This window comes from Mixophyes fleayi, chromosome 11, assembly GCF_038048845.1.
Source record: "Mixophyes fleayi isolate aMixFle1 chromosome 11, aMixFle1.hap1, whole genome shotgun sequence".
Taxonomy (NCBI): domain Eukaryota; kingdom Metazoa; phylum Chordata; class Amphibia; order Anura; family Limnodynastidae; genus Mixophyes; species Mixophyes fleayi.
This window is the reverse complement of record NC_134412.1, coordinates 13,164,768-13,190,901: the sequence shown is the minus strand read 5'-3', so window position 1 is coordinate 13,190,901 and position 26,134 is coordinate 13,164,768. Positions and strand designations below refer to the sequence as shown.

Genomic DNA, 26,134 nt, shown 5'->3' with positions numbered 1-26,134 from the left:
TTATTAGGATGTTGTTAATGTCTACTGAGCATAAAATACATTTTTACAGTTGCTTGTGATTGCAAACACATGTTATAGCATGCATACAATACTGTCAACATTATTACTCAGGACTTAGACTAACCCTGTAACTGGAGCAAGAGATAAGGCAGAAAGACAAGTAACTTTGAGATACCCAATGCTAGAATCTGACGTCACTACAGCAAACGGCCCCTTCCCAACCCAGTTCACTCCCCGAAATCGTAGGCTATACCAAGTGTCCTTTGCGCTCGCAGGCGCACGGAACAGGACAGCATTCATGGACCATTCTGACGATCCTGGAGTGATTTTGTGTACGATATGCTCAAAATCGGCAGATACGTTCCTTGATGAATCAAGGCCAAAGTGAATACCTGAACCTTATTGTCTTTTTGACCTCATGCCTATATATCTGTACTAGAGATGCTAGCTGACCCCCGTGAACTGGTTTTGGATCTGGATTAGCTTTGTGTTTTGGTTTTGGTTTTGGTTTTGGCAATACCACCCTCGTGTGTTTTGGTTTTGGATTTTGTAGAAAAAAAATCCTAAAATATGCTAAAATCACCTAATTTTGCTCTTTTTTTGTTCCTTCATTTTTATTAACCTCAATAACACTAATTTCAAGTCATTTGCAGTAAATTTTGACCACCTCACAGCAGGGCCATCTTTTCCATTGGGCACGATGGGCAGGTGTCTGGGGGCCCCACGGGCAAGAAGGCCCCATAGACAAGGCTCTGAATAAGAATAAATAATCCTGCAAAAAAAAAATCCTGCAAAAGAAAAACTTCAAGGGTCACTGAGCGAGTACATTTAAAAAAGCAGTGCATCGGGGCCCCTATATATATATATATATATATATATATATATATATATATATATATATATATGTGTATATCCATATAATGTATATATATATATATTTATATATATATATATATATATATATATATATATAGATAGGGGCCCCGATGCACTGCTTTGCCCGGGGGCCCGTAATGTTGTTAAGATGGCCCTGCCTCACAGATCACAATATTATTATCATACACTTTTCGACAAATACTGCAGCGACCTGGCTGGATGGTAAGCGACAGAGCAATGACACAAACACACGGCAGTTCCTAGCACATCTAGGACACATTGGCACACAGCAGTGGCAGAAAAGAAAAATGGGGGTCCCCACTCCCTCCCACCTCCAGTTATGCTGGATCTTAAAAAGGAATTAAAAACTCGCGAGACCCGAGGACGTCACAATGACGTTTTGCCTCGTTTTCATTTCCGAGGGCGAGCGACAGTACCGAGCCGTCTTGTCTTGGTACTCATATCCCCTAAGTTCGGGTGTGTTCGGTTCTCGAGGAACCGAGCCTGAGCATCTCTAATCGACACTACGTATTGTTCATTTATAGTGGTAATTGCAATGTGTATATAAAAGTGACAGATTTAAAAGGTAGATTCTACAACTATTGTATTTGTATGTGTGTCCGACAAAAGGTTTAATTGAGAGAGAAGCTCACACTTTCCTCCCACCCACAAATAACAATGTGTTGGGCGTCTGAACAAGCCACTGATTTTCATACGTTCCTCTGTACTGTTATTGCAACGTCTCCCATTTCTAGACGTGAGGGAGAGCAGCCAACTCTCTGTGCCCCACCTGCTAAGCACACAAAGTAATGCTAGTTAATGGCTCACTCACATCCGGCTCTGTAGTGACTGCAAGGAGTGTTTGAAGCCGGGGGATTAATGACATGTGCCTGCGGGGTAGGTGATGTGGATGTGCAGGAATATCCAGGATCCCTTGTCAAAATAGAAGGATGTCCGTGTCTAACCTGACACCAATAAATAAATTTTATAAACCTGTAATAAAAATATATATACAGCTTAGGAAAACTTTCTATTGAATTCTCCTTACAGCCAGCTGCCCGATATCTATAGCATCAAAGAAAACGCAGACTGTTTACTACCGCTGGCTAAATATGTTTCATCTGCCTCTGACAGTAGAATATACCTGGGGCAAGATTGCGCTTGCCTGTTCCGTCTGCTGCACATCTTTGTGTGGTCAGTAAATGAGCCTTGCTGGCTTCTATGAGATTATTACAAAGTATTCCACAATGTATCAAACAACTTCATCAATAAAGCAAAAGAACGAAAAAAAATAACATAGCTATGAGAAATTAATATTTACATAATTTATTTGGTTTATAACCATATCCTCCAATTCAGGAAAATGTGATGCGCAAATGTTGTTATTAATTTGTTATGATCCCTTATGGTTTAAAACAAGTTTTAAAGAGCCAGTTTCTCAGCTCTATGTTGGCTTTTTATTTGTCTTCTGGACTGTTTAACAAGAGAACAAATTTGGACATTTCTGTGCACCACCTATCAAGTAACATTGCATAATCCTAAATTTGGTTGCAGTCTTTATTCCGACAGCGGAAATGTCGGCACTTAACCTGCCGACATCCAAACGTCGGCAGGCTGAATGTCAACACTTGCGTCGGGCAGAGAGGTGGACAGTATCGCCAATCACACTGAAGGCATTGTCCACCAGTCTACACAATGCAAGTGACGGCATCATCATCATCATCATCACCATTTATTTCTATAGCGCCACTGATTCCGCAGCGCTGTACAGAGAACTCATTCACATCAGTCCCTGCCCTATTGGAGCTCACAGTCTAAATTTCCTAACACACAGACACACACACAGACAGACACAGACTAGGGTCAATTTTTGATAGCAGCCAATTAACCTACTAGTTTGTTTTTGGAGTGTGGGAGGAAACCGGAGCACCCGGAGGAAACCCACGCAAACACGGGGAGAACATACAAACTCCACACAGATAAGGCCATGGTCGGGAATTGAACTCATGACCCCACCGCTGTGAGGCAGAAGTGCTAACTACTTAGCCACCATGCTGCCCTTCCGACATTTAGCTTTCCGACATTTTCATGTTGGCGGGTTAAGTGCCAACACTTACACTGTCAGAATTGTGTCCCCTACGCCTTAAATTGATCCTTTAGCTTTAAGGCTAACTCAGGCTTTCAGTATAAACTGTGCTGTCCCAGGGACTATTTTTCAGTATACCTCACAGCTCTCCTGCTGAGAGAACAAAGCACATAGATAGCACGCTCTATTAAATACTATGTTTTGGGCAAATGGGGTCACAGCGGAACCCCTTGTTTGTTTATCCCACAGTGCACAATGCACTATGTAATATGTAAACCCGTTGATAAGTTCTCATTAGATTAGCATCAAGTTTTAGCTATTTTGCAAAGAACTGCAACATTGTTACAACAAAATAACACAGTTTTGGCTGCTTGACAAGTTCTTCAGCAGTCAGTAAGGAAAGGAGGGGAAGCAAGAGCACAGACTTCTATCTTTCCAAACTGAAATCAAACTTATCGGATTCATTTTTTTTAACTCCCAAGTAGATTAGTACAATAGCTTTAAACAACTTTAAAGTATGCTTGGAAAATGGAAAATTGGTACGCCTAAGAAGGGCAATGGAGTGTCCTCAATTGACTCCTGCTCCTGATCGCAAGCGCTGCAAGACAAACCTAAATGACACAAGTGGGTATATTTACTAAACTGCGGGTTTGAAAAAGTGGAGTCGTTGCCTATGGCAACCAATCAGATTCTAGCTGTCATTTTGTAGAATGCACTAAATAAATGACAGCTAGAATCTGATTGGTTGCTATAGGCAACATCTCCACTTTTTCAAACCCGCAGTTTAGTAAATCTAGCCCAAGGTGTTTCCGTAACAGCAATGGTTTACCAGCTGGAACACATCTTCTAGCAAGTGGCAGATATCAGAAAGGGCCAAAAATTATTTATAATCTGTATATAAAAACAAACAATAGACCCATTCGGTTCAGTATCAAGGGCCACGTGTGGGATATAAAAAGAAAATGACTAAATTGGGGGCATGGAGATATTCTGCAGCGTTCTATGATTTTACAGCCAATAGGTTAGTGCTGAGGTTATTAATTCCTCTACACCAAGCAAAGGAAATCAACCACTGAGAATAAATATCACAAAGTCAACATAAAACGTTGAATCACATCCAGTTCATTAAGTGCCCGGCTAATTGTGCACAAACAGACTAAGTGAAACGTCTGGCACAAGGGCTAGCTCCTGCCTCCAAACATAATAGGACACTTCATTATTAGTAGCCTGAACAGGGACCGTGAATTAGTGAAATAACAGATAGCCACAATGTAACAATAAGTAAAGTTCTCACATGACTTTTCCAACCAAATTAAATTGTCAAGTGTGCGAAAAGTGTTTCTCTTTTTCTTTTTACACAATCTGTGTTCATAGAAGTAACAACAGTAAGCAGAAAGTAGGTTGTGACACCCTCCCCGTTAGTAAACCTGCTTATTAACACCTAAAACATTAGCAGTGTAATTAGTATGGAGCCCTACTTTTCCCCTGCCCCCCTTTCCACCCTCCCCTCCACCTTTTCTGGGCTTCTACCCCTTGAAGTGCCAGTGGCAGTTATTATATTTTAATCGATATCCCAAGTCCCGTCCTAGGTGGTGATGACCACAGGTACCTGGATCTCCTTGTAGTGGAAGGCAATGATGATAATGAGAAGAATGACCGTGGATATAGTGATGCTGCATTTCATCAGGTACAGGTAGACAAACCACTGAAAGAAAGAAACAAAACACAGGTTAGTGGACGAGAGGACAGAGAGATACATTAAAACTGTTTGGATGCATAAACTTTGATTTGCATCGAGGTGCAATTGACATCACAGTATTCTTACACCAATTTTATAGGAGCTTTGCAACATTCCATTTCCACTGTATAACTCTCTGACTGAATAACTCCCAAAAGGGCCTGATTCACTAAGCTACGCAAAACTAACGTATTGTGTTTTTTAAAACAAATGCAGTTAAATTGGACTTATGCACAGATACGTCTGTTGACGAATACGGGTGTAAGTACTTTTAGCCAGGTTATGGTGCCATCTCTTGGGGTAGATGATAGTGTACAGCAGCTGAGACATCACATATAAGCAGAAAGATATTAAAGAAAAACTTCAAAATAAACACCTTGCCTATCCGGTACTAAAGCTGGGTACAAACTACAGAAATTTCTACCAACTTTTTATGCCGAGTGATTTTACATGCGATCGATGTTCTGATCGCTCGTTTGATGGACTGCATACACACTAGCCTTGTTTAGAACGATAAAGGGAAGAGCGGACGTCCCTTTAGCGACTTTTTAAAGCCATGTTGTCGTGAGCAATTACTGTAATTTCGTACTCACTGTTGTGGAATGGTCGGAAGTTTATACACACTACACAGCGGAAACGAGATTGGGACGAAAAGATTAAACGGCACGACCAACCAAATGAGGCGATAATCGTCCATTTGGGCAGACTTTCTACCATCGTGTCACTGCACACACTGACCCGACTTTTGAACGAGCGGTCGTATGTTGGCTGTTTGAGCCGATTATTGGACGAAAACAGTGTAGTGTATACCCAGCTTAACTGAACACAAGACGTTCCTGACTGTCAAACTGTAAAAGAAAACATTAAGTTCCAGCAGGTATAGTTTACTTACAACACATATCAGGATTTCTCTTATAGAGACTCAGCAGTCAATTCCCCCAGGCAGAGCAGCCAGGATATCTAACCCGACTGCTCTTTTATCACTTTCACTCCAGTCTATCCTTAGACTGAAGGCCCAAAAGACATGAAATTGGTCTAATGGATGGAGCCCGCCCTCACTCTCCATCCATAACCCCAGGGACCCTTTTCCAGTTTTTTTTTACCAGAGGCCAAGAACCCTTAACAAACCATTTAAATACAGACAAACATTTTCCTGGGGTTTTAAAACATGTAGATCAGAAACAAGGGACAAACATACCTGGCCAAAAACACTATTCCAGTGTGGAATATAAAGTTACAAAACAAAGTTCAATTAATGTCACCTGTTAATAATATAGTTATTACTGACAAACATTAGAAAAAATTGCTCCTGATTGCAAACATATGTTGTAGCATGCACCCCTAACCATCATCACTATAACTCGGCACTTAGTCCTAACCTGTAGCTGGTGCAAATGATACGACAAAAAAATGTATACCTCTGAGATGCCCAAAGTGTGAATCTCAGTTGCTGCGTGCGCTCGAGCTTGGCACACCCTTACTGTACAATGACTACGTGCTTACGCCCAGAACCCCCATCCCCCGTTCCGCTCATGAAATCATCAGCTGTAGTAAGAGTTCTTTGTGCTCAAAGATGAGTTGGACATTGCTGCACTCTGTGAGGATGGTTCATTTCTGGGAATGCGCTGATCAATTTCACGCAAAACAAGGCACATGTCGACATTTAGGTGCCTTAATAAATCAGGTCCTAAATGAGTAAATCGGGAAAGTTTGTGCACCAAGTAAAAGGTAGCTTCATCCCATTCTGTTGAGGGGTGATACGCTCTTTTGAGTGCTAGGCTGCCCCCAACCTCTATATAAACACCATGCACTAGTACTAGGTGCCTACAGCATGTGTACATGGCGGTAGATGGGACACGCCTCCCAAAAATCCTGACTGTTGGATCAGTGGGACAGTCCCCTAACAACAGACTGGTGTTGTTTACATTCCATGTACCAAGTGACAACATGACACTGCTCCTATCACGTGCAGCCCTGTCCAACCTAACATAATCACATGAGGGTGAGGTCACTGTCTGGCATAGGTTCAGCACACTCATTTATTTATTATCCTTATATTTAGCCCCAACAGTGATTTACAGAGAATGTTTTTAATTAGTCCTCTTTACACTTAAATTCTCTGCCAATAGAAATCAAGCAGTATATTTTTGGACTCTTATGAACATTCCAAAGATCTGATTAGCTAAAGGTCTATCCCCACCTAAACTACATCCAAGACAAGAAGGAAATGAAGACGAAACACAAACTTAAAAATGGCAGGGCACACTGCAAACTGGATATGTTGCTTCCAACTTCTGCTGGTTGAGTAGGTTGCAGATTGTGCCACAATGTTACTCACTGCTGCAGACCTGCAATATTTTCTTTTGTTTCACTCGAAATACTAATATTTTGTCCACTTTGTAGTAAACAAAAAAAAGATTGGTTCCTCTGGTACCCCTCTCAGGCAGATTTCCTCCATCCCTGACAGCAGGGGAGTTGTAAACTATACAGAAAGTGAGAGCGCCCAGTGTAGTCTGACAGCTGAACGTGGAAGCTGAGCTGGGCTGTCAGACTAGAGTCTTGGGTCGGCTTTCCCTCTACCTCCCAGCTCTTCTGCTGTGCAGGCTGGATCAAATCTGCCAAGGAAAGAGCATTGTGCACTGAATAAAGTGCTGTCTCTCAGGAAAATGAGGTTCCAGGACAGCTCCACAATTTTTGCTTACTGTCCTGTACACTATGTAGCAAAGCAATTCAATAATGCAATGGTCTTCTCCAATATGCACCATCTATGACCTAAAATGCAGCATCTATGACCTTCTCTAAGATGCACCATCTATGACCTTCTCTAAGATGCACCATCTATGACCTTCTCTAAGATGCACCATCTATGACCTAAAATGCACGATCTATGACCTTCTCTGAGATGCACCATCTATGACCTTCTCTAAGATGAGAAATCTATGACCTTCTCTACGATGCACCATCTATGACCTTCTCCAAGATGCACCATCTATGACCTTCTCTAAGATGCACCATCTATGACCTAAAATGCACCATCTATGACCTTCTCTAAGATGCAGCATCTCTAATCTTTATTAAGATGCAAGATCTATGGCCATCTTCCTTAAGACCTTCTCTAAGATGAGAAATCTATTACCTTCTCTAAGGTCCACCTTTTATAGATAAATCAAGATGAATGCATGCACTTTGCTTAATATAGAGGTACATTAGCCACATCTAGTGTGCCCCTTTTTACTAAATGTTGTTTACACATGAGCAGAACACCATTTTTATCCTGGAAACAAAAGTTCCAAAGCGTTTAAAAACACAACAGCTTTGGAGCATATTGAAATCACGTCTGAAGGACTATATTGATTTAAATTGAATCTTGCACAGTCACTCAAAAGTGTTTGTATAGGGCATGACCAATTGAGAAGCGACCTAGAAATTATTAGAACTGGCGCTACAAAGTAGGGGATGAGGCAATACCGTGGTAGACAACACCTATCTTATATTGTTTAACAAATCATTCTAGTCATTTTCTAGGTGGTGCAGTGTGAATTTAGTGTGGTTTTTTAAAATATAGTTACCTAAAACACCTTCTCCAAATAAATATCACATAAAATAAGATTGTAGTATAAGGAAAGATAAGGGATTATTAACAGATGGCTAGCAGATTTACTCATCAGGATATTAGTCACTGTTTGATATACAAGCAAGGCACGTACCTCTCAGCACACACCTGTATCCCGCATGTACTGTAAACTGCAGGTGAAAATTCCTGTGAGCAGGAAATTAAGTGTCAGCTTCTTCAGAAAAAAATATTCTGTGTGGTTATACAATGATTCTATTTCAGTTCAGTAATTCATGGACATCACAGTCAGTGCAAAGTTGCAAAATGATCAGCAGTTTTCGCCACAGTAGTACACAGTACACAAAATTAGTGCCGATGCGATATCGTTAACGATATTTACCAAGGTCTGAAAGTCCCGTTCAGTACGCCGATTCCTGTGTACACACTATACATGTGCACGATTTACCTTCATATCTGTGATCTTCATCTGTCATAACCATCGGCTGAAAAGATGGTGACTCTGCACACTCCATAGAGATCTACGGACACTGCTGGCCCTGAGTGCGTACATACTGCAGAATTGAAAAAACATTGTCCCATCGTTTATAGAGATTTTCAGTCTGTTTATAACTTCAAATCGAACGACAAGATATACTTTGGTATGATAAAACATTATCGTGGGAGCATACACACTAATGTGATGTCATTCATCATGTGACTGGCCCGGTAAACGGGAGAAAAACCTATAGTGTGTACCCAGCTTTATTCTAACTACAATTGTGTGGCTGTATGTAATTATTAAACACACTTAAGTCTCCAGAGAGATGGGCATTGGGCAGCACTATTTTCTACATTTATAAATCCCAAGCTCTTTTTTTTTGTATAAATATATGCCCCCAAGTAACTCAGCTCATGTGACACTTTAAGAGAGGCTAATAATTGCTGGAGCATGCTTAGTTCAGCTTACGACCCACTTTCTGTCTGCAGGGTATATAAGTCAGGCAGTTCATTATACAAACTGCATCATTGTTGTGTCTATGAGTTTTGATCTCACGTTCCAGCATTTTCCTCTGACTGACTACCCCTCTACCAAGTCCTGGTTGTAAGAAGTGCCTAATTTGGTTTTGACTCTTTGGCTAACTTCCTGACTACACCTTGGTCTCCAGTTACTGGCATTCATTCCTATCCATCGTTCACCGGTAGCAGTTTAGTGACATTACCATGCTGGAAATTCATATGTCTGTATCATCGCAAAACTGCTTGGACACAAACTCCACCATAAGCCAAACACTGTGTGTGTAAAACAAATACCTGTATTCTATCTCTAACTAACATGATCATATATTTGTATGCTATCAGTCATTCAATAAAGTACTAGTTGATAAAACAGAGCACAAACTAGCTCCCCCTCAGTTTGTAAGCCTTAGCGGAAGGCCAAGTTGGCCCCTCTGACTATCCAGCCTGCAGACCATCTGAGGTAGGACCCTGCTTCTATCCACTGACTGGGATCAGCACAGTGTTGGGACCACAGGATTCTTCAAGGACAGGTAGGTCCATGGGGAGGATTTGAAGGGGGTGCATCAGGTGGTGTCTGGGGGAATAGACCACCCCCTCTGGTGACATTATACTACGTGAATGCCAGTATTACTAGTGATAATTGGGTGCTGCGTCTGCCAATTTTACAGCTCTATAGAATGTGATGTCACACTTTAAATAAATACTTTATAGACTGTGTATATCGGATCCCAGGGTAACCAAAATAAACAGTTATACCTGTTGATACAGAGAAAAAAGGCTGAAAACATAGAAAGGAGCCTGGGGAAAATAAATCAAGTCTTTATATATGTTTGGAGCACTCTATAGATGTCATAGCGTGCAAAATATAAGACCTAGACAAAGATCTGAGATTGAAGAGATTGTTGGACAAACATTATGTAACCTGTTATGGCTGAATCAACCTTTATACTATTATTCTTTTATTATATCAATGAGTCTTTTTAAATAAGTCTCTATTAACGTCCCACACCTGGACTTTGTCATTCTATCCCAGTCTTCGCTTCAGAAAAGCCCTCTTTAGGTCAATCACATGTTTTCAATGGGATTGCAAATCTCCCATCCGAGGTGAACAGAAACATTTTGTTGCGGGGCAAAAACTACGTGATTCATCATCATCATCAACATTTATTTATATAGCGCCAGCAAATTCCGTAGCGCTTTACAATTGGAAACAAGCATTAATAAGACAATACTGGGTAATACATACAGACAGAGAGGTAAGAGAACTCTGTTCACAAGCTTACAATCTATAGGACAATGGGAGTTTGATGCAGATCATATTGGCCTGCTCTCTCGGGAGACCTACCCGGAATTCGCGAGTCTCACGAACATTCTGGGAGAGTGGACAAGTATGCCTTTACCTATTCTTATTTTTTTAAATAAAAAGCTAATAGAGGTCACCAAAGAGTTTTGTGACTATATATGCCAGTGATGGACAATCTGATACAACTCGGGGGCCACAACCTTCAAAAAGGCTGCATATAATCTCAGTAATAACTTAAAACAATACATTTAATGAAGGAAAGAGACCCATTTCTGTAATAACATATCAGCAGACATTTTAAACAACTATTACAAGATATAACAAACAAACCTGAAGATAAAGCGGGAATCTGCTGGGGACCGCAGATAAAGGCTCTGAGGGCCACTTGTGGCCCTTGGGCCGCCTGTTGCCTTTGCAGAAATAGGCATAAGAGCGAGGCCTGTAACTCCTCAATGCTGGTATCCTTATATCTCACAGTGGGGGATACATTTTTTTCCCATTATAAGGTAGATTTATTCAACCTTCTAAAAGGATAAGTGCAGGTGTTGCCCATAGCAACCAATCAGATTCTAGCTATCATGTTCTAGAATGTACTAGATGAATGATAACTGGAATCTGATTGGTTGCTATGGGCAACACCTTCACTTATCCTTTTTTTTTAGAAGGTTTAGTAAATCTACCTCTATATTACAAAAGATCACAAACAAGAGACAGGTGACAGGCTGACATTTACTTTCCTCATACGCCAGTGCTGGGGACGGCACCTGTGCAGATTAGAAAGTGATGTTTACTTTGAGTTGCGTCCGTGAAGGAAGAGACATTCCTGGCTGACAGTGGGCTAAGAGCAAACATTTTATTTGCTGAACTGCTGTTCCCTGTCTCTCACCTCAGGCACTGTACTCAGGTCTCTCTTCCACTACCTATAACATCTGCTATATGTACACATACACACACCTCGGGAATACCTGTACTGTACAACAGACGGTTGTTTAATACAGACATTTTTTTATTCTATTATTTATTTTTACTTGTATGGTATTTGTACAAAACTGAATTAAAAATAATAATATACATCTGTTTACAAGATAGCAGTTTGGGGTCAGTGGAACCAAAGGGGTCTATTCCCATACCCAATAACATGCATTTACCCATACCTGCCATCTTTGGCAACAAGCTCTCCGGGAGGGGCTCCGGAATGGGGGCGTGGCACTTCGTTAGACCCCGTCCCTGCCAAACTTTGCCAATTTAAGCCTATCACAGCAGGGGGCAAGGCCAGGATGATGCGTTTAGCCACACCTCCACCCACTTCACCAATGTGGGAGGTTGCCCTGATCTCCCGGACATTCTGGGAGAGTAGGCAACTATGCTTTTACCAGCGTTAAAAAAATGCAGAAGCATGTATTTTGATGCCAGTGGGTAAGGGCCCTTTGAAAATAGATCTTAGACTTGTAATTGAATTGCTTCTAATTAGATTTTCTGGAACGTGCACACTGTTATGGCCAGCACAGTGACTCAGTGGTTAACACTTCTGCCTCACAGCACTGGGGTCATGAGTTCAATTCCTGATCATGACTTTATCTGTGTGGAGTTTTTATGTTTGCGTGGGTTTCTTCTGGGTGCTTTGGTTTCCTCCCACACTCCAAAAACATACTAGTAGGTTAATTGGCTGCTATCAAAACTGACCCTAGTCTCTGTCTGTGTGTGTGTGTTAGGGAATTTAGACTGTAATTTCCAATGGAGCAGAGACTGATGTGAGTGCTATAGAGCGCTGCAGAATCAGTGGCGCTATATAAATAGATGACGATGATGCAGGTTTGAAAAAGTGGAGATGTTGCCTATAGCAACCAATCAGATTCCAGCTGTCATTTTGTAGAATGCACGAAATAAATGATAGCTAAAATCTGATTGATTGCTATAGGCAACATCTCCACTTTTTCAAACCCACAGTTTAGTAAATCTAGCCCCTTGAGACTGGAATCACATGACTTAAAAGAACAGTTTATAACTATCATGCACGTTACCCTTACCAGCAGGGCAGAGGTTAACAGTTTCAGTTCTAACACCTCTGTTCCAGATAATGGCTACATGTCTGCACCAATATACTCAAGGAGGTCTCTGTCTCCAGCAGATAACCAGCAAAACTTTGTTATTCTCTGATAAGGCCTCAAGCAGAAAAGTGACAAATCTTGTAGAAGGAGATTATGGGAAACGGTTCCACCTAAAACCGATACAATATATCAGACACTCCCCGTAGCTGCTGTTATGTGTTTGATCAAACTTTCTGCACGTCAACATTTGTCAGTAAATGTCAAACAATAGTCACAAATACATGTCCTTTTCCTGGATTTTCTTCATCTGCATTTATTTGACAGCAGGTAAAAAGCAAAGCTTCCAAAAAATAAGAGATGCAATAAATATATTTCTGTATCGCTACCTCCTTACAGAAGAAGTAAAACTATTACTGGAGATTAAAAATCAGAAGTAACAAATTTAGTGTACTCACCATCATCAGTGAGTATCTGCACCTGCGATATAGCACCTGCACCTCTCACAAGGCATATATGCATGTTTCCGCTGGTTTGTATGATCCATATTTACGTGAACATGGCCTTAGTGCACTCGGTCTGCGTTTTCACGCCCTTTCCCTCCAATCTCCCACCTCTCCAGACGAAGGCGGAAGTGCAATTATCACGCACATCTGCACAGGAGCAAATGTGTACGCTCACTTTCTGGTAACGCGTAGAGCGACCTCACACAAGGTACGCTGCGCAAACTGGTCTACGCCCCACTTTGCATCAGCCCTCGTATCCCTATGTGGGTTCCATAGAGAAATCCTCGGATGAGAGTATTTATAATATACAACTGATGATAATATATGTATAAACTCCTGTAAATAATATCTGTACAAATGATGAGTTCTGATGACATTGCTTATGATTGACGAGGTCTGAAATGATCTCTCTTCAGTGCTCATTAGCACAACTTGTGTGTTACAAGGGATAGTGCCCAACCTACTGTAAATTAGGAGATATTAGAAGTCATCTTGGCAGAGATGGACTTTCAAAAATAAACGTAAAGACCTGTAATAGACATGCACCATTCAAAAACAAACTAAAAGAAAAAAATATATCCTACATAAATAAAACAAAAAAGGAGGATGAATGGATTAATTAAAAAAAAAAATTACAACACTAAAATTGAGTCAACCCTTGATCCTAAACAATACTGGAACATGATAAAAGAACTGGAAAATGCTCTAAGAACCAAATATCCAATAACAAGGGTGCGTTCCTCTATCCAAAGAAAACATCTCAAATGTTAAATATTCCCTTAGGTTGCCTGAAATTATTATTCCATTTGGTGCACAAGTGCAGACAGATTGAACAAACTTAATTAATAGAGAAACTAATGAAAACTTTACTTTCTTCTCTTGAAAAAAAAAATTAAAGTTACAAAAGTTAGGAGGGAGACCTTAAAATTAAATAAAAATAAATCACACGGTATGGACAACACTGAGGAGGAAATTATAAAAATCTTCAGTTCTACCATTACTTACTGATCTATTTAAACACACTCTGATTGATTGAAAGATGGAAAATATCAAAACCAGTACCCATATTTAAAGGGGTAAATGGAACAATTGATGTTCGTAAAAATGTGTAGTAACTTAGAAAACACTCTAAATTGATGAGGTACCAACATGGCTTTAGAGAAGGTTAATCCACCTGGATAGTGCTCGTGGACTTTGGTGACAAAATGACAACTGTTAGGAGTTCATCTGCTGTGCATTCTGTTTTTTACTCAGACCTGTAATACAGTTCACGTGTGTCTCTCTCTGAGTGCTGATTTTTTTAAGCTCTCATCTGCACTCATTGCCAGTGATAGCGTTACACACTAGCCTCCTGGTTCCTGAATCTGTGCTCTGTATGCTTCTGCCCTGGCATCAGTAGTTCCTGGCTTTGCGTTTGTTTGTCTCCTGGTTCTTGATACCTGGCTTTGTATCTGCACACTATTCATACAGCTCTATTCAGTATCTCCAGGGTTGGACTGCGGTAATTATCAATTGCTCGCTTCATAGTGATCCCTGGACTCTGTGTTATATAGCTACATGGCTCTTTCATGGCTTTATGTTCTTTAACAAAGGGTTAACATCAGAGAAACATCATAGATTTCTCCGGCATTAGCCTAATTATCCGAGCTTACCACTGTCCTAATATACCTTTATAGGGACAGCAGCATTACCTAATTTATTAAGCACCTCAGGATGGTGTTACTTGTCTTTTTCAATAGGATCCTCTCCGACTTCGCTGGATCCCTCACAGGGAAAGCTCTATGTGCAAAGCATTTTCTCCATTCGCCAGCAGAGTTAGGGTGCCAGTCAAGAGGGAAAATACTTTGTTGAGGAGGGGGATCAGCGCCATGGCTCTTAGAGCAGCCCCGACATGGTAATTTGTGGCCAGCGGTTGGAGGGCTGGGTGTAATCTCTGTCACAAAGAATGTTACAATGACTTATTAGTTGATATGTAGTTGAACTTTCTACGGGTAGGGTACACAATTCCGACAGTGTAAATGCCGACACTTGCGTTGTGTTGACAGGTGGACAATGTCATCGACGTGATTGGCGACATTCACAATGTCGCCAATCACACTAACGACATTGTTCACCTCTCACCACACTGCAATGCCGGCATTTAGCCTGCCGGCATTTTTATTTCGGCATGTTAAGTGCCGACATTTACACCGCAGGGATAATGACTGTCACCACGTTCTACAATCTTATATTGAATGTAACTTATTCCTGATACAGGACAAATTGGTCAAATAGGTCACACAATCTAAAGTTTGTTTATTCTTTTTTAAGATACATTTACTGTTACTACTTCTACTATTACTGTAACAAACACTGATACATTGGCAAAATGCAAGTTGTGAGACTCATCTCCACAAATAGAGATGAGCAAACCATTTCTTCCTGTCCTTAAGGACACACCAATATTGTTGGCTGAGTTTAAACAATGCTTTGGAAAGAACGTGGTTTAGTATAATTTGAACCTGTTAGAATTTCCGGGATATAACACGTTCTCTTTCCATATCAAGAACAAAAAATTATGATGAGCAGAGGAAGTGACATAAACAGTTACAGTAATAGGATAAATAACTGAGAAGAGGACATTAAATAAATAAACCGTAGCATGCTACACGAAAAGTCCCAGTGCAAGCTTCCCAGCAGTCCCAATTTTTAAGGGTCAGTCCCACTTTTCGTAGTTGAAAACAGTGGGGCATGTCATCTGCAAATATGGATGACGTCTGGGAAAATCAGGGGTATGAACAAACCTGCTCCAATTTATGGCCCTGGAAATTTGGAAGGTATGCAGCAGATTTACAATACAGCATCTAAATGATCCGTGGGTCGGACTGCAGAGCTTACACTCATGAGTAGCAGCAATCTCGGTAATAAAGAAACTCCCACTGAGACACAGAATAAATGCGAGTACACTTTACTCACTAGCCTACAAAGAAGTAGAAGAGGCTAGGGGTCTGATTCATGTTCGGACGTAAGTCTGTTTGCATTCCATATCTTGCGTTAAATAGCGCTACACAGGGGCGCACGCAGGATTTTTAAGGGGGGGGGAGAAAAAAATAGAGAGAGAGCTACTGCGCATGCGCAGCAGCTCCATTTTGGCGGCACTGTATTGTACAGCACCGCCACGGACACTTCTTTGACAGCGCCGCTGCTGCTGTACAGTACAGTGCCGCTATGTAGGGGCACTGTTTAGCCCCCGTTCTTCGCAGAGGGGAGGGGTTTCCTGGAGAACCAGAAACCCCCCCTGCGTGTGCCCCTGCTACACATGATCGGGAATGGACCTTACACTAATGAACGCAACTGCCTGCAATTCATATCTAAACAACTGATACGACTTGAAGCGAGGAACAAGGGTGGGAACGGGGCGGACAGACGTAGACAATGTACAGTAAGGGCGTGCCGAGGGGGTGCCTACGCAGATGAGGACAATTCAAGTCCTTGGGGTATATTTACTAAACTGCAGGTTTGAAAAAGTGGAGATGTTGCCTATAGCAACCAATCAGATTCCAGCTGTCATTTTGTAGAATGTACTAAATAAATGATAACTAGAATCTGATTGGTTGCTATAGGCAACATCTCCACTTTTTCAAACCTGCAGTTTAGTAAATATACCCCCAGGTGATTTGCACCAGCTACAGATGTGGTGTAATGCAGACTGTTACTGATGACGGCACGGCATAGTCTTAGTTTGGAAAAGTACATGAATAGCACAGAACATGTGTATGTAAGTAAAAAAAAAAACACAATTTATGTACAGTACCCATTAAAAGCATCTTTATGTATTTAAAAAGGAATTATAAAAAAAATTATATATATAACCATATTTTTTATTAATGATTTATTACTGTTTAGAGTTGTTCATTTATTTTATAATATAATTTTTTTTGCATAAGTTCTGATGTGACCTAATATTGCACAGACACTTCTGCTTATATTGCACTCTGTACTTTCTGCTAACAGACAGAAACTAACGTTTAGGCAGAATCTACTAACGCCCACATTCAAATCGATACGCAAATCTTGAGATCTGGTTGCATTGAGCAGCACGGTGGCTTAGTGATTAGCACTTCTGCCTCACAGCACTGGGGTCATGAGTTCAATTCCCGACAGTGTAGTTTTTATGTTCTCCCCGTGTTTGCATGGGTTTCCTCCGGGTGCTCTGGTTTCCTCCCACATTCCAAAAGACATACCAGTAGGTTAATTGGCTGCTATCAAAGTGACCCTAGTCTGTCTCTCTCACTGTCTGTGTGTGTATTAGGGAATTTAGACTGTAAGCTCCAATGGGGCAGGGACTGATGTGAGTGAGTTCTCTGTACAGCGCTGCGGATTTAGCAGCGCTATATAAATACATGATGATGATGATTGACATATGGTCGAAGCTATGCCCGTGTTCCGTGCTCTTTTTTAAAGCACAACTTGTATTCTGATTTCAATCAGGCCCTATGAGTATAGATGTGGGCCTAGTGCTTGTAAATAATTAGGAGGTATGCACTTGTACCTTATATTAGATGACTATTTGTAAGACTGAATTTGTTAATTTGCTTTATTTTTTGCCGAGCAGTAATTAGACAGATGTAGCTGCTGCTGAAAGTTTGTGTTTCTAATGGAATAATGACATAGAAGGAGCATACACTTTCTGATTTCACACATTTGCGCTTCCTGTGTTTCTAAATAAACGCCACTGGCTCTATAGCAAACGTAATCTCTCCCAAAAGATCTGAAACAATGGGGAGTTCCTGCTTCCGAGGAGAGTTAAAAACAGAAACTCTCCAACATCACCTAAACAACGGCTGCTTTTCACACGCATGGCCGGGGCTAGACTCAGCCATGGAGGACCCAACTATGCCCATAACTGCAAAGGCTTCTGGGATATGCTGCCACTAGCAAGAGGCAAAGATTATTATTTTGTCTCGAAATAGGTACGCTAATACTACTACACATATTTTCATAAATATAATAGTCAGACTGAAACAACTATGTATGAGTGTGTATATATATATATATATATATATATATATATATATATATACTCATACATAGTTTTGCAAGGGAGGAGAGTTGCTTATGCTAAACATACAATGATTAATAATAAGCAGCTGTGATTTGCTGGAGCCCAGATACATCGATGTTTAACTGCAGGATATCCTGTAATGCAAACAACTAACAGGGACGACATAGGCAGCAGGGTGCATACTTATAAACAGCCAACTGCAGTGTCATTGACAGGAATAGCAGCAGAGTCAGTGGGAAAATCACAACAAGCCAAGGTCATCTTAACTGTCATAGATAGTAAAAGTAACAGTTTTGGCAATGCAACATTGAAAGTCTTTTCAGTGCAACTAGCGAACATTCTACGACATCCACTCCAGAGATCTGCGTAAACAGACTTCTCCACTCCCCCAAGGAAGCAAACCAAGGGAAAAGGCATCAGAGTTATGTGAAAATGAGAAATATTTTTATTACATTTCTAAGAAAATAATAATAATAACATATAATGTAAATAGAATCTCAATCGTGTAACGCTTCACCAGGGCCACTATCCCACCCACGTCACTATGATGTGGCCAGGATGAAAGGGAATTGCCTGCTTTTACGGGACATTTTGGGAGAGTGGACAACTATGCCTAGCAGGGGTGGTACCGCAAGGACCAATAGGAAGCTATTGATCTGTGATGCCACTTTGCCCTGCCGACAACCTTGTTCAGATGGGGCTGTTGTTGGGCCGACCATAATCGCCACCATGGTAACCCATACTTGCCAACTTTTCCTCGTTGGCTTCAAGGAGATCCTGGGGGAGATGATCAAGCGCAGGCGGGGCTTGACGAATTGCATAATTTTGGCCCCGCCCCCTAAACAATTGTCACAATGTTGCCCACTGTAGCAAGGGGCTAAGATGACGCAATCCGTTCTTCATTAAACCCCCGCCCCCAGCCACTTATCTATTGCGGGGATGAGAACCGGGAGGTTGCCTTGCTCTCCGGCTGCCCGGAAGGTCTCCCAGAAATACGGGAGTCTCACAGACATTCCGGGAGAGTAGGCAACTATCCTTGAAAAAAAGCAGCTAATGAATCTCTAGAGACTGAAGTGTTTTTTACATTTCTGTCTCCATTACTGAAGTCATGTTGTCTTACCTGTCAGTATTTGATTAAATCTTGGTCTCCATGAAAATGGCCACCTCCATAGGCATCAATACATGGACATAGGACACAATTTCTGAACTGTGTCATCATGCCACAGATGGCGAAGCCAACCACGTCTTGTACTGGCTCAGCATCAGGGAGAATGCCAGACTCTTCAGGGAGTGAGGGAGATCACCCCTAGTTCAGGGAGTCTCCCTGACAGGGAGAGTTGGCAAGTATGTGGTAACCCCCCAAAGAAAGCCCATGTAATTTGTACCCACCCCAATCGGCACCACTGCTAAAAAGCACACTGAGAATACTCCTAGCAGCATTATAGGGTTATCACACTCTAATGCTCATGAACATTCTGCTCAGAATTATTAAGCTGCAACTGACAGTAAATCATGTAGTTGTATGTGTCTCCTCACATATCTGTTTAATGTGTAAAGTGTAAGTTAAGTAGTGTATGTTATCCACCTCAGTTAGCAGATATATAATTCATGTTGTGAAACTTTACTGTTTAAAAATATTTGAAAAAGTTTTGTTTTACAAGATCTGGATGAAGTATTACACCTGCTCTAGGAAGCGACCACCATCAAGGTAGATAGAATGTACTTGGAAGAGCAAAGACCAGGCATCGGTTAATACATTCAGTGGAAAAGTATCCACAAACTAAAATGTCATTTTAAGTCAAGATGAGGCGATAAAATAAAAAAATGAAACTATGCTTGTTGAACAGGCCTTTAAAATGTGCTAAAAAAAACCACAAAGCAAGATAAAAACAAAAGCCATGGAACCATGCCAAACGTACACACCTTTAATAAAACTGTATATAGTTAAGGTGGAGTGTACAAGTTAAAGTGGAGTGTGGAAGTTAAAGTGGAGTGTGGAAGCTAAAGTGGAGTGTGGAAGTCCACTGTGCGTGTTGCTCAGTCAATGTGAATGTGAAGCCTCTTACACAAATTTATTATCCCACCAACTTTTATTACCTCCTCTCTGGGAGGTCCCGGAGAGATGGTCAGGTGACAGGTTTGTGAGGGACATGTTGAAGCAATCGCGTCACCATGGCCCCACCCCGCTATGTAATGCTGAGATCCACTGCATAGCAAATCACGTCATTAAGTCCTGTCTTCATCAGAAGCCTGCTCTTCCGGGAGTCCAGGAAGACTCCCCAAAAATTCAGGGGCCTCCCATACATTCCGAGAGAGTAGTCTTGCAAATTCGATGGGGCAATGGCCCTCTAGCGCTTTCTGCTTTCAGCATATATCTGCCATAGAAACCAGAGTTTATTCTCTCCTTATATCTGCACATTTCAGGCACTCTAAATGCCAGTACTCTGCCACACTCCTGCAGAGACGCCCTTGAAACGCTGCCACATTTTATTTTTAGCTGCTTTCTAATACATTGGCTAAATAAATTATTATCAATATGAAGATTTCATTATAAATTCTTAACTTTTGTTGGAGTTTTTTGTTAAGGTGCTCCCCTACAATGATTTTCTTAGTCTTTTTTTTTTATCTATAGTCGTTAGGTGGCTTTGTTGCTACCGCTGTCCATGGCTAAGTTTAGTCTCTGACAACATTTTTCCAGCGATAACGACATTCTAAAGAGGGAGAACATAAGAACAAGACACTGATAGAAATATATACTCTGTAAGTTCTTATATTTAGTGTTAAACAACATATTTTTTCTTTACTTTTATGTTTTCCTTGGACTATATCGTAGTATATTTTTTTGGTATCACTGAACATTATCAGGGCACAAACCTAAACTCTGCAGAAAGTCTGTGGTCAGTGGCTCAGTCTCCCTTTGATTAGCTACACATCTAATTTCCTCTGAGCTAGGAAAAGCTGCGGTTGGTTTCCTGTCACTGGATAGAGGGAAACTTTGACGCTCTGCAGAACCTCAGTACCATGATTTATAGATACGTTTTTTTAATCTAATTTATCTAAGGGGCAAAAAGTCCTATTGGCAGAGCAAATGTGGATAATTTTCTTTGTAGGGAGTTACCTCTGACAAAAACATCATTAAGCAATAAAGGGACAACTTATTAAAGGTGCAATTTATTCATTAGTGTTTTGGCCCAAGATAGGGCTTTTTTTTTCCCACTTTGCCCAATACAGGAAAGGGTTACTGCCGCACATAACACCGCAAGCGGTAAGAAAGGCCGACGATTGCTTCCTTTGCATTGATAAGTATATTGAACAAGTATCAAGGCAGCACTGCAGCAATATTTGTTATGTTTCCCCCACCTTAGGGTGGCCATAATAGCATGCTTGGCAACTTTGACTCGTTGACCTCCGAGAGATCCAGGGGGAGGAGGGCGAGTGGGGGCGGGGCTCACCAAATTGCCCTGGCCCCTAAGCAAATGTCTCCTCTTTGGCCAATTACAACAGGGTACGGGGCTGCGATGATGCAATAATTGCATCACTAAGCACCGCCCCCACCCACTTCACTAATAAAGTGGACTCGATCCGGTAGGTTGCCCCGCTCTCCCGGGATTTTGGGAGGACACCCAGAAATTCGGGCATCTCCCGGACATTCCAGGAGAGTAGGGCAACTGTGCATAATAGGTTAAAATTATTGTTTAATGTTGTTTTTCTTTTTCTTTATAGTGGGACTGAGAGCTCAGATCTGGGCTATCGGTTCCACTGAGCACACGCCTGACGACTAGCCAAGGGGCATGTGCGGGGGATGTAACGATTTTGATTCTTGGGACCTTGTCCCCGCCTATTGGAAATGTTTGAATGTATGTTCCGCTCAGCGAGTGCCGATAGCAATGGTCAGGGGTCTCGGGCCAACATTGACCTTCAGGAGAGGGTGTGGCTGTCTCCAGATTCAGAATGGGTGCAGTAGTTGGAGGTACGGAGATGTGCACAGTACAATCTCATTAATCAACACGGTTCCTGTACAGCGGACAGGCGGAATTTGGCCACCAACGTATGTGGTTAGGTTAGTTGGCAGTTGAAGATTGCATTGTGGGTGGCCAATATAATATCCAACACTACACAATCAATTTGCTGTGGACACCATACAAACAGCATTTTTAAGACCTGATCATATTTTTTTTAGTTAACTAAATTTCACAAAAATTGTGAATAATTCATATACTACGCTACAAAAAAAAAAATGTATAAAAATCTATTACTGGTTTTAAATTCTATATATTACTTTGAACTGATGCACAAAAAAGTTCCAGTAGCAGAAATAATCTAAATTGTAGAATTTAAACACCAAGGTACCATTAGTTCCAAAACCAATCAACAAATTTTTATTTTACTTGTCAGACAATTTACATCCCTTGCAGCTAACTGATAGATCTGCTGCTACAATCGAAGTGTGTCCATTGTGTACACACAGTGGGGCAGCCATTTTGTGAGCCGAACCAATATTTATGAAACTGCAGCCTATCAACTCATCATAAACTAGTGGTATCAGTAAGGCACAAAGGGGCTCGATGATGTCATTAGCTCCTAGTGAATTGATTGGCTGAATTCTCATATTACCTCAAGCGTCGCTCATGATTCATAATTTACCTCACAAAATGGCTGCCTCTGCTATGTCAGCGACAAGGGTGCTTTGATGGTCATTGTTAGCCTGAGCCACTCTATAATATTCATGTAAATAAATGAATTACAGGTGTTACATTCTCTTTTCACGGTAAAATACACGCATCCTTATTTGGGGGTTTTAAAGACAGCGTAGTGCTTTTTATGTGAAAATGCTGTGACTGAAACTGAACATAACACTAAAAAGTGTTCCATTCCCTTTGAGGTAACATAAAACAATACACCACACAATGCAACATTCATTACGGATGTGAACCAACGATATTGTCAAACATTATGGATGGCGTCCAAGTTTTTCCACCTCATGCTCTCATACCTTTATAAGCTCTGTGAATAAGTACAGTATTTTAGGCCAATAATCACCGCCGTTGGCAGCTGCCTCCGGACTGTATGGAGAGATCTCTTTTGTGGAAGTTTTTTTTAACCTGACAATGTCCTTGTTTTTTCCACATAGTATAACTTCCTCTCGTGTTGTGTAAGTGGATGCTGGTCTCAGCAGGGGCTCTGTTTATCAACTATCGCATTTTCCTCACGCTAGTTATTTCTTATGGCAGTGTTGGCTAACCTGTGACACTCCAGGTGTTGTGAAACTACAAGTCCCAGCATACCCTTCCAGCAATAAGCTGCTATATATCGGCAAAGCATGCTGGGACTTGTAGTTTCACAGCACCTGGAGTGTCACAGATTAGCCAACACTGTCTTATGGCATTGATAAGGAATTATACAACGTGCCTATTCTTTGGCAGGGACAGGAACTCCAATTGGAGACTGTCCGGGACGAATAGTTTAAAGTAAATTGAACGCAATCGTGCCGGGGAGGGTTCCCCAAGTGCCCGCATGCCCAGGCAGCCATGGGTATGCTGGTGATTCTTGTACTACAAGCACCAGCATGCTGGGATTTGTACTGCACCAAAATAAAATGGTGTGCTTACTATAAAAATATATTTTTTATTACCCCTAGTTCTTTCAGCATGGGGCTGGCTACCCCTAGGGGTTTGTTTTTTTTTGCAGCCCCCATGTCCCTAGGGAGTCTAGCCCCGTGCTGTCACTGGGGCTGGTTGTTAATCTAGAAGGGGGACCCCAAACTATGGGTGCCCCTGCCAAAGTGCCACCTGCCCCAGGTGGCTGGTGGCACTAGGGTTAATCAGTTGGGGAGAGGGGGGGGGGGCACTGTTTTTTACACAACTATTTTGGCTGTAATGCCGGCGGGTTAGCCAGTGGATCTGCCGGTTGCTGTTGCAATTGCCCTTTGAATGTCGACTCGACTGTCAATAGTCACAATGCCACATTTTAAACACAGAATAAATATATGTTAACATTTACACTATTACTATTTTGAGGTTGACATATTCACCGTCGCCGGACTGACTACATCCCATTACTTCTCTTGACCTGAATGCATTTTTACAAAACCGTATTGAAGTCCTGCACAGATCTGTATAATGCACTGTATACATATCAAGCCCTACCTTAAATTACACTGTACACAAGGCCAGCACCTGCAAACATATTTCTGTAGTAACTTATTGCGGTAGTCATGTCTGTACTAGTCTTCCTGTATAAAAGAAGCATTGTGAATCTGGATAATGTTATGCAGATCACAGACTGTGATATTGATTAATTTATTGGCAAATTGGCCTGATCACCTCTCCTGAATGGCCCCACAAGGACAGCAATGTAAAATCAATAATAACGTGTTTGGGCAATATCGTAAACCGGCGAGTGACCCAGCCACTCCGCGTAACTGCTGAACGGCGGTATCTGCCCAATGTATGTGGCCAACTGTGACTCCTGATACCATATATAAAACCGGCTTATACAATGGCCTAGTGGTTAGCACTTCTGCCTCACAGCACTGGGGTCATGAGTTCACAGCCCAACCATGGCCTTATCTGTGTGGAGTTTGCATGTTCTACCTGTCTTTGCGTGGGTTTTCTCCCGGTGCTCCAGTTTCCCCTCACACTCCAAAAACATACTAGTAGGTTAATTGGCTGTTATCAAAATTGACCCTAGTCTGTGTGTGAGTGTGTGTGTCTATGTTAGGGAATTTTGTATGTGTGTGTCTGTGTGTGTGTGTATAAGAGAATTTAGATTGTAAGCTCCAATGGGGCAGGGACTGATGTGAGTGAGTTCTCTGTACATCGCTGCGGAATTAGTGGCGCTATATAAATAACTGATGATGATTATAAAAGCAGAAGTCTGAGTTACATGAATTTGTATATATTTGGTACACAGACTCCCATACATATTCTACATTTACTTTGACTAAGCCAACTCCTATGTCTCACACCTCCCCTAAAAACAACTCGACATGGCTGCGCCCTCCAACATCACTGTATTGAGTGGGACATACCTCCTAACATTCCCAGGGGTTGTTACTAGTCCTAGTTGTCGCATGGTTACCTACTCTCCTGGAATGTCCAGGAGACACCCAACATCCGGGGAGTCTTTCAGGTAAAGCAGCCCCCCTCCGGTCCATTTCTCTAGTGAAGTGGGCGGAGAGGGGGCTTGATGACGTGATTCGTCCAATCATGGCTTCAAGCCACCACTGCGCAATGCCGTAAAATGACAGCACTGAACGGCGGGATGTGGGGACACGACAAATCATGGCACCGTGCCTCCCCCACACTGGCCACTTGTCCTCTGGGAGATGACGGAGGGTAGGAATATAAACTTGCCAAGTTATCGGTACAGTCCCCCAGAATCAGGACATTCCCCCAACATCAGTGGGATATAATATAGATTTCTATCCAAAAAGAAAGCTTATACTTAGTCGGAATACGGCATTTAAATGGCGTTCAATAAAATGTACATGAGAACTACTGTGAAACTATTTTGTATGGAAATCCACTCTCTCCAGCGAGTGAAATCTCTACACTGCACCAAATGCTTCGTCTAGGTAAGTAAAGTTAATGTGCGCCTTGATATTTGTCAGTGCTTCTGATAAGCAGCAGCGGATGAGCATTCACAAATGCTTCTCTGGGGGTCTTTTTCTTACAGGTCTAGTAAGCATACCTTGTAAGACGCTGCGATATTGCAGTATTTAGCGGACAATTCTGCGTGAGTCCTACAGGATACCTTGTAAAATGCTGTCATACTACTGTGTATATCAGATAACTGACCCCGTATTGCACTGTGTGTGTGTGGGCTGAAAATGGACAGAGTTACTGATAACGGTCGTCTCAATATTGAGAGAATCATAATTTGACATGGCAAAAATCATAGCAGGAAGATAACCCATACTTGCCAACTCTCCCGGAATATCCGGGAGACTCCTGCATTTCGCGAG

At 41.6% G+C, this 26,134-nt stretch overlaps 1 protein-coding gene across 1 annotated transcript in view; it reads right to left on the bottom strand.

Moving 5' to 3' along the window:
* The window catches only part of KCNN4 (potassium calcium-activated channel subfamily N member 4), a 55,102-nt gene that overhangs the window by 16,210 nt on the left and 12,758 nt on the right, over window positions 1-26,134 (bottom strand). Inside the window, exon 2 of the mRNA XM_075191684.1 lies at window positions 4,572-4,667. Coding sequence (XP_075047785.1) covers window positions 4,572-4,667 — 96 coding nt within the window. The remainder of the gene's footprint in view (window positions 1-4,571; window positions 4,668-26,134) is intronic.